A 9360-nucleotide genomic window follows, 5' to 3' on the forward strand; every position below is an offset into this window, starting at 1 on the left:
TTCTAGAATTCCTGCTTCAGGGGAAAGCAGTGATAACCTTGGGTGTGTGTGCGTGTGTGTGTGTGTTTGTGTGTGTGTGCACGTGCATAGGAGCTGGTGATGGTGACCCAGGACTTCACAGCAGTACGGGAAGATGAGATCACCGTGCTTCGCGGAGAAAAAGTGCAGATTTTAGCGTCCAACCAGCACGGCCAGTGTCTGGTCTACCGACCTGCCAACTCTGAGTCCCCCCCAGCTGAGGGCTGGGTGCCTCGCACTGTCCTCCACAACCACTGACAACAATAACATCAACCATGACTACCACTACACACACTTCACCAATCTTCTCAACCGCAACTAGTTTGTTTTAATACTAGTTAAACCCAATAACACTAGTGAAACCCATACAGCTTCAAACCAACTAGGGAGCAACTAGTTAGTTATATCAGATATGCAAACCCAACTCGCTGCAAAGACAAACTCGTCTTGAAAAACGGCTAGTTAAACACAGGGTACATCTTTCCCAACCAGGTCAACCAGTCAGTCTCATATGCACAGCTTGTCCTAATAACTTAAACTGGTCTCTCATTGTCAGTGACGACTTGGGGATCCATTACAACCAGTAACGTGCTCTTAGTCCAAGACTAGTAACAGGTGCTACACCAGTCAACCAATGAGGCCACAGATCGGAAGAGGCCTGATGGTGGAGGCTGTCCAGGTTGCCATCTGGAGTGGAAACAGACTGTTACTGGAGGAGATGGGAGGATGATGTCATCCCACGACCAGAGAAGCAGTTTCTCATTGGTCAAAAAAGACGTATGGGTTGGGCACATGACTGTACGGCCAAATAAGGCGGGATAGGTTCTGTTTTTAGGGATGCTAGCAGTAAGCTAGTAGCAGCTGGAGAGGGTGTAAGAAAACGGGATGTCAACAGGTTATGTTTACAACATTGCAGTGTATCGGGGGCTAAGATTACTTGGACTGTCCCTTACCCCACCCACACCTCCAACCCTGGGTACCCCTGTGCCAGGTGGGCGAGGTGACATCATTCTTTTGTTGATATATGTAAAAAGAAGAAGAAGAAAAAAGAGAAAGTCTCACGGCATAGAGGTCTGAGCACATTAAGCAAAATAAAGAGTTCTTATATGATTATTATATTCTGTTTTTCACCTAAATAGGAAACAGAGAAGTATTGTCCTGTTAATGTCCGTGTGTGCGAGTGTGTGTGCGAGTGTGTGTGTGTTAGTGATCCTTGAGGGTTCTTCATAGGGCTCCCATGTTCTCTGTGTTTTTTCACTGACAGAAAACTGTTTCCTGTTCTGACCCGTGTCCTTTTGATGTTGTTTCCTGTGTAGAGTTGCTGTTATGAAGAGTTGTGCAGTGCGAAGGACACTCCAAATGTGCATCCTTGTACTTTTAATGTAATCCAGAGTTTAAAGCGTAATATTATGCATTCTTTTGAACATGTACATAATATTTTACAGCTATGTATATGATTCAGCAGAAGAAACATGAAAGTTATCTCATCTTATCTAAACCTCTTACTGATCATTGATAAACCTCATTTCACCATATTGGATTGAAAGGTTGAACAGGTGAACAGTTGAGCTTTCAATTCTTCTCTTTCTAGAAGTTGCCCAGAGACCCAGTTTAAGGATAATCTAACGATCCCCTAACCCCTACTCCTAACCATAAAGGAATTAGATGGGTAAAGATGTAGTAAACTGTGACTCTTCTATGTCTCTGGGCATCAATGTTTGGTTTGAACCTGGGTCTGCACTAGCAGCACTCTTGCTATCCCTTCATGAAACTTCTTCAGTTATACTTTTTTGTGCCATTACAACCAAATCACACCCTACTCCCCATACACACTAACAAAGTTAGTGCACTTTATGGAGCATAGTGTTTGATTTGGGACATAGCCTCTACTATCATACAGGATTAACATTGATTTGCATATAAGAAATGGCTACTATCTCACCTCTAAGTTATGTATTGTGGTTTGTAATAAAGACCATTTTTCATCTCTGATGATGTTTGTGTTTTGACTGGGTTGGTTGGGGTGAGTTCAGAATTAGCATGTGTCAAATATGGCCATCTTTAATTCAGGGGCTTAAATTGTATCTCCCACTCTGTATCATGTTGAGTTTGACCCTTCTGCATGGCATGGGACATAATCCCCTTCAACCATTAGACCCGCTTTTTGAAAAATAAATGGTTGAAATCAAACTCTAGACTAGTAGTCCTATTTGTGCAAATATGGATAAAACGTGTCTGCATTTAGACAAAAGTGGGACGTTATTAAATCCAATTGAATTCCGACTTTCTGTCAATCCTAAAATTAAGTCAGCATCTCGTAATTAAGATAATTACATTAAAGTACAGAGTCAATACTGTTCTGTAAGTTAATTACTGTTCTTTTCTTGAAATTACTGTTTCTTTTTCTTGAAATTTTGGGTCGCTGTTGCTTCATCTGTAAGTAACCTGGGATCACCATAAGGAGGCGCCATATGAAATCAAATGATACATAAACTGTCAGTACACAATCCTTCTTTTTCACTGTAACTGAATAACTAGCGTCTAATTTAACTTTCAGCATCAGATAAATATCTTGAGATATACTATTTATGGGAAACGTTACATAACAGTTACAAGAACAGTCGGAGAAACTTTTCTTCTTACTACCCCTGTACCAGCTCCCTCCCCCTCTTCTGAAACCCAAGTTCCCAAATGTTACTCCGCCTATAAAGCCAGGGTATTGGTCCATGAACGGTGTCAGAGTAGCCCACGCTGAGGTCTTCAACATGATGACTGGTCCACCGGTCACAACGCACCACTTTCTGATGTAACCTTCACCACAGGTAATATTTTGGGTCGTTTAAACATCCATGTTGAAGAGGCCTGTGTAAGAAAAATGCCTGTTTGTGACTTACGGTCATAACCTTTATTTTCACAGCATCTTTTTAAATGCATCGTCTTCCGTTGGAGCCATTGGTGACAGCTCAACAACAGCCTGCATCTAATTTGCTTGTAGGCCTACTACTGCATCTGTTTTACGCTGAGCAAAGCGAACAATACCTGATGAAGATAAAGTTTTGTTCGTTCGGCTCGCGTTAAGCAGGTTCAGGGTGACATCGTGGGGCTCATGGACAAAACCTGAGGATTAGCGTAATAGTTGGAATGTGGTGTAGCCAAACTGAAATATTGTTGACCTCCACCTCTGTCATCCAACTTAAAGTGTGCTAAACTAATAAGCAAACCAACCTATTATATTTTTTCTATGTAATTCAAGATATTTAGTTGATTTCGACCGCAAAGGCTCTGAGAACAGGTACGCGTGATTGATGATCATCCTGATAATTATAAAATAACGTAGGCCAAATATTTACATTGCTCTCACTCTCACTCAGACAGATGGACGGGGTCTGCGGTTTATGTTACCATGGGGACCCAAGCCCCGCGGTGAAATGATAATGGCACGACGTTACCTTCTGATTTAGTTCTTAGTTAAACATTAACGGCTTGTGCGTGCGAACTCAGCGGAGAGCCGTGCAGATGGACCATATACAGTGGCGGTTCTAGACAAATTTTACTGGGGGGGCCAGTGTTTAATCAGAGGGGCACATTAAAAAACGGAAACAAATGATATTTAAACATCAAATACTTTAATTTAGCTTTGCATTAAAATCATACAAACGGCTCTGGCTCTCCCTCCTCCAGCTCCTCAGCTCTCTCAATACCTTGATATGTTTCTCTAACTTTTTTATTTACTGGGGCAAAAAAAGCTGCAATGTCCCTTCCTCGTTTCATGATGACTACTAGAAGAAGAAAAACGTGCAAAAAAAAAAAAAAAACGTGGCCCCTGTAGGCCCCCGTCTAGAAACGCCCCTGAACATGTACCAACAGGCGTGATGTCTTCCTATCAACTAATATAGTTTTCCGTTGCCAGGGTCTAATTAGACTGCTTCTACTTCCACATATAGGCTAAATGCTTATAGAATTGATTGATTCTGACCTTTTAACCTCCTTTTTTAAGTCTTAGAACTAAACCAAGCCTTACAAACAGACTGTGAAAACATGTAGGCTACTACTCTTCACTTTGCTAGAACTTTTTTCACAAAACATGAACATGCAGCAAGAAAGTATAGTGTATTTTGACTCACAACTCAAACAACTCAAAATAACTTTAAAGAGCATAAACAGTATAGGCCTAGTTGAAGACAGCTGGCCAAGCACTTAGAGAATAAGTGTTGTAAGATTGAGAGTGATTGTACTGGAAAAACTGAAGCATGCATAAGAGGCATTACCCTTCATCTCTCTTTCTCTTTCCTTTCTCAACACGTAGCTTGCTTTTTTCTCTCCACAATTTTTACACCAAATCTGCAGTGTGTGTGTCTGTGTGTGTGTGTGTTTGGGGGGGGGGTATTGCCCTTTTTTTCACATTTGCTCTTTGGGAAGATTAGTTTCCAGGCATCAGTTAACATGGGGTTGCCTGGTAACTGCAGACATGTGGATCAGGTGATTTCCATATCATTACTAAAGAACACTCACAATACTGAGTCAGGACACCGCTCACTTCCTGCCAACAGCACCACACTGAGAACAGATCAGATTTGAAGCATTATCCCTACACTTATTTTATAAAACGTTAAGTCAAAGGGGAAGGCTTAAGCACAATTGCCAGCTGCACAAGCTGGCTTTAGTGATTGGTGATCGGTATTTCTAACAAATACCAACTTTAGGCTACACAGCTATTCAAATGAACTGCTTCGACTTTCAGCCTAATTGAATTACAGGCATTCTAACTGATTGGGGCCTCTTTCTCTCCTTCCTTCTTTCGTTTTTGTATCGCTGCCTGTCTCTTCCTCCTCTCTCGCTGTGTCTCTTTCTATCTTTCACACAGTGCTTTTCCATGTTGTACCACCAGATGGAGGTGTATATTCTTTTATGTTCATCTCAACAGCTCTGCAAATCAGAGCCTCTGCAAGTCTAAGCCTCCTTGACTACTGTAACAGGTGGCTCTGCGTCGTAGGCCAAGCTTAGATTGTGTGCACACTTAGGCTACTTGACCTTTCCGGATGTGACCCCTCTCATAGCCACCGAAAAGCTGACAACTCAAAAATGCAGTCCTGGTATAGTCAATAGCCTATAGACTGAATTTACCTGAAAGTGTTACACAAACAAACATTTTGTTTGTGAGGGCACTATCAACCTAATATTTAACAATGGATATTGTCATTGTTGTTCTGCCGCCCCCCTATGCTTTTGTCTTCCCTCCACCTCTCCCTTCTCTCACTCTTACCTTCCCTCCGCATCCGGTGAAGTCTCCATGGAAACCATGCATAGCCTTCCTAGGTGCACGATGAGTCAAGCACAGTTGCATAATCATTTTTATTGTAGCCTAACAAACGCCAACGCATGTGACTGAATTGACTTCACACTAGTTGACTTCACACTGCTTGATTCTAGTTGGAGAGAAACCCGTCATCCAATAGAATTGGCTGTTGTAACTAGGCTTGACATGTTGACAGTAAACCTATTTTAACATTTTAACATCTAAATAACCTTTACCTTGAATCCTGACTGCCCTCTGTCTCTCTCCTCTACAGCTGTCTTGGTTAGGTTGCCTTGGAAACGGACAGGTCCGCACCCAGAGATAGGAACATATTATCACAGCAGCAGTGTGCAGCAGTATGAGTATGCTAAATGATCTGCAATTCATTCTGAACGTTTAATTGGGCAACTGCGGGAGTCTGCAATGTTTTCCAATATAAAATCAGAGATGGGCTTTTGGTGATTGACATGTGTCAGGGATTCCTTTTCTACAGAGTGCAGAAAAAAATCAGGCAATTTAAATTATACCCATAATCGATTTAAACATATACACACAAATAGCCTAATTTAGTTTCAATCTTTTTAACCCGTGTAGCCTATAATATACGTCTAGCATTAGGCCTATTCACTCAAGATGTTTAACTGAATTCCAACAGCCCCTGTGCGCGCTTCCGCAGTGCCCCTTTTATCTTCCTCCGTTCTCACAGTGGCATTTCTACCAGACTGCAGCAAATCTCAGCCAATCACTAGCAGACAGACATACCACGTGGCCTTTGTTGCTTTATTCACAAATTCAGGGGTTATCTGCGCTCCAGCTGCATGAGTCATATCAGAATGGACAGCGAGACATTGCATACATACACACACACACACGCGCACACACACACCCACACACACACACACACACACACACACACACACACACACTGATCACAGGTGACATTGCCAATAAGAAATGGCAGGTGTGGTTGGAGACTTTGTTCACTGATGATGATGATGATGATGAAGACCACCGACACCTGATAAAGATTACTATAATTAAATGGTGGTCAATAGGCGATTAATTTAATGTCACCCATGGACTATGGCTTTGTGCGTTTAGCTTTGTGGAGCACCTGCAGCGAGGCTGCACGGATACAGCACCATGGCCAGCGACCACGCAGGGAGCGCGCGCCCATGTTCTGTAATGAATCGCCCGCCCTTGCAGTGGAAGCGCGTTTTTTTCGCACTGAAAAAGCCATCACAGTTGAATACGTAATACCTGTATTCAGAGGTTGACCCCTCTGAATTTGACCTTACATTTATCGAACCAATTCGGTACAGGCTATAGGCTGCTAGTGTGGATTGCAGCATACCGTGTTAAACATCTGCATGACTGAGAAGCAGATTAGACTTGCAAATCAAGATCAACTAGGCTTACTTATTCAACCTTTATAAGAGATGCTGTCTCCCGTTTTTATGACTGAACAGGTCTTGCATACTTGCCGTGCATGGGAACATGACTCAGATTGCCTGTTGCAGTGGGTGTCTTGCTCAGTCTTGTTCTGTCCACATGCCGAATCAAACGCAACCATTTGGAGGAGGCTTTTTTTCTACTCGACATAAGACTGCTTGTTTGATGTGACAATGTCATGGCAAAGACTTCAATGGATGCCTTTCACCACGTCTACCCTGCATATGTCAGAATGATCATTCCCCAAAACAGTGCCGGGACGCAAACACAGTCATTTGTTACGATTTATAATTTTTGAGAGTACCATATAAAACATAACGTTTTATCATAGCAACAGTTGGCACATATTGACGGTTAAGTCCGTCCATTTGTTGGTAAAAGTACCATACATTCAAAATTCTGAGGAGAAACATTGGATTCAGGACCATGGAGAGTTCTCCTTTCCTATATCCAGCTCCGAATGACATATAGAAATGTATTACCCCAAAACATGAACGCACATAAGCTATCACTGAAACTCATAGCCTATCGCCTGGGCCACACACAGTCTACAGTTTCCCGAAAACCACATAGAAGGTACAATCAGAATACTCTTTTTTTATACAGCATGCAGTAAATTATACTATCCCTTTCTCCCAGACCCTGTCTTCAGTATCAGATTCCCAAAGATTGGATTTACATAAATAATGACATGTCTTTAAAGAGACGAGGCAAGGGTCCAACCGGTGAGAGGCCTGCAGGCCTCTTAATTGCACCGGACCCGGTCTATGATATAAACACCTCGCGCCTCTGACCGCGGTCTACCAACCGGGTTTACATTCAGTCCCGCTTTATCAACCAGCAGGATTGGTGTCTGCGCCCGTAAACTTTTGTCCCAATATAAGCTTAATGATTTATTTTCTCTTGCTTCCTCCTAACGGTCCAGGTCTGTAATACGTCTCCCTTCTCCCTCCTTTTCCTTCTCTTTCTCCTTCTCTCTCTCCCTAGATCCTCCCTCGTTCTTCAGATCTTGGAACACCTCGGTGAAGTAGTGCGGGTCAGCGTTGATGCGAAGCATTGGCCCACTCATCTTATCGATAAGCCCCAGGGCTCGATCCCAAAACGCTTCGCGACTGGATTCCACCAAGAATGGCTTGAGGGGGTAGGAAATCTCGTTACCCATGTAGGAGTATGCCAGGTACAAGCAGGTGAGAAAGGTGGCCTGGAGCTCATATTCCGAAGCCGTGTCTTCCTCTACGGCCTCCCGGCACAGCAGATACACAAAGACCAGGTTCGCTGGGGAGATAAAACCCTGGTCCTGCCAGCCCTGGACAAGCAGAGACCGGTCCACGTTTCTGAACCACAGGATGATCTCGTTCGGGGAAAGCTCTTTGAGTTTAAAGCAGCGGCGGCACATGAAGTCTGAGAGGCAGCGGAGGAGCTCTCCTGTGGAAGCCTGGAGGATGGAGGGAAAGTCATTAGAAACACTGGACATTAGATCAAATCACATCCACGCAAACAAGCACACACACACCGCCTACCTGTACCACCACCCGCCTAGGAGAGAGTAGAGGCCGACCGTTCTGTGTTTGACGACGGTTTTGGTCTGGAACGGTGGGCACAGGGACGGCGATGGGTCCTTGCTTTGGCCCAGGTTTATGGTCATTTATCCCTTTTGTTATGGATTTCTTAAGGTTGTCAGTGTTGAGCTGATCTACCAACGGGTCCGGCCGGGCCTGGCTCGTTGGAGGGTTCGGATTCACCTTTTTAGCGCTTTTCTTTTTTGCGGAGGTAGCGACCAACCGCTTCCATGTCAGCGCGTGGAGCAGCACGGAGTGACGTTTCTTTAAGCTTTTCTCAGGTTTACCGCCGGTCGCAAGGTCCAATTTTTCATCGACACATACACCCCCCTTCCGCGAGCTCGGCGACAGCGACAGAATCGTGCCCATGACTGCAGCGCTCGACCCAGAACACACCGGCGGCACTCCAAGCTCCCTGGTTTGGTCCTGCTGGTGTTTCAGAGCGTCACGCACTCAGATCCATTGACCGTGGGAAGGATGCGCGTGTGTGTGAGCGCGTTAAAATTCCTCCAATAACTCGTTCTCTCTGCCTCTCTCTCGCTCCCTCTCCCTCGCTCTCTCTCCCCTACTCAGACACTCAGCCACTCCTTCTGTCGCAGCCCGGTGCGCGCAGACGCACGCGGCTGATGGAATGGTTAGGCTGCTGTGGGCGTGAGAGATGCTGCGGGTCTAAATTCAGAAAGGGTGCTGCAACAAGCCACCTATCAGCGCATACTCAGTGTTCCTGATGGACAGCTTCCATTACCAATGATTCTTGACCCTCTTCTGTAGTGTCACCGTAGTTGTTTTCTCACAAGAGAATTTCCATGGTGGAATAGAGGAAAGCGATAAATTGTGAGCGGAGGAGTTTCTATCCTCCTTGGTAAACTAGTCTCTTCTTTATCCCTCACACACATACACACCTATGACATAAATGATGTGACGATGGACAGTGATGGGGATGATTTGGCACCTCTAAAGCCACTTAAAGATCCTCGTGTCCTTAAGGCAGGAACAAAGAGAGGAGGGATTGAGCATTACCTACGATTATTCTCT

General features: G+C 44.3%; 2 protein-coding genes across 3 annotated transcripts in view; one reads left to right on the top strand and one right to left on the bottom strand.

Moving 5' to 3' along the window:
* kalrnb (kalirin RhoGEF kinase b) overlaps nucleotides 1–1692 on the top strand; it is a 29388-nt gene extending 27696 nt beyond the window's left edge. Inside the window, 1 exon segment of the mRNA XM_062447493.1 lies at nucleotides 91–1692. Coding sequence (XP_062303477.1) covers nucleotides 91–276 — 186 coding nt within the window. The 3' untranslated portion in view covers nucleotides 277–1692.
* Nucleotides 1693–6217: 4525 nt separating this feature from the next.
* On the bottom strand, nucleotides 6218–8955 carry cdk5r2a (cyclin dependent kinase 5, regulatory subunit 2a (p39)). 2 transcript variants are annotated; one of them, XM_062447488.1, is made up of 3 exons: nucleotides 8287–8955; nucleotides 8182–8201; nucleotides 6218–8109 (listed from the first exon to the last, which is right to left on the bottom strand). In XM_062447488.1, the coding sequence occupies exons 1-3, from the start codon at nucleotides 8692–8694 to the stop codon at nucleotides 7680–7682; spliced, it is 858 nt and encodes a 285-aa protein (XP_062303472.1). In that variant the 5' UTR covers nucleotides 8695–8955; the 3' UTR covers nucleotides 6218–7679. The 2 variants fall into 2 exon arrangements, with proteins under 2 accessions (XP_062303472.1, XP_062303471.1); XM_062447487.1 differs by having other exon boundaries at nucleotides 6218–8201.
* Nucleotides 8956–9360: the final 405 nt, after the last annotated feature.

This window comes from Osmerus eperlanus, chromosome 21 (assembly GCF_963692335.1).
Source record: "Osmerus eperlanus chromosome 21, fOsmEpe2.1, whole genome shotgun sequence".
In the NCBI taxonomy this organism is placed as follows: domain Eukaryota; kingdom Metazoa; phylum Chordata; class Actinopteri; order Osmeriformes; family Osmeridae; genus Osmerus; species Osmerus eperlanus.

Bases quoted from the DNA above. Each gene is read 5' to 3' on its own strand.
- cdk5r2a (XM_062447487.1), bottom strand. From the start codon at position 8,694: ATGGGCACGATTCTGTCGCTGTCGCCGAGCTCGCGGAAGGGGGGTGTA. The intron at 8,202-8,286 runs GTAGGCGGTGTG...TCCATCCTCCAG, and splicing joins CTAGGCGGGTGGTGGTACAG to GCTTCCACAGGAGAGCTCCT.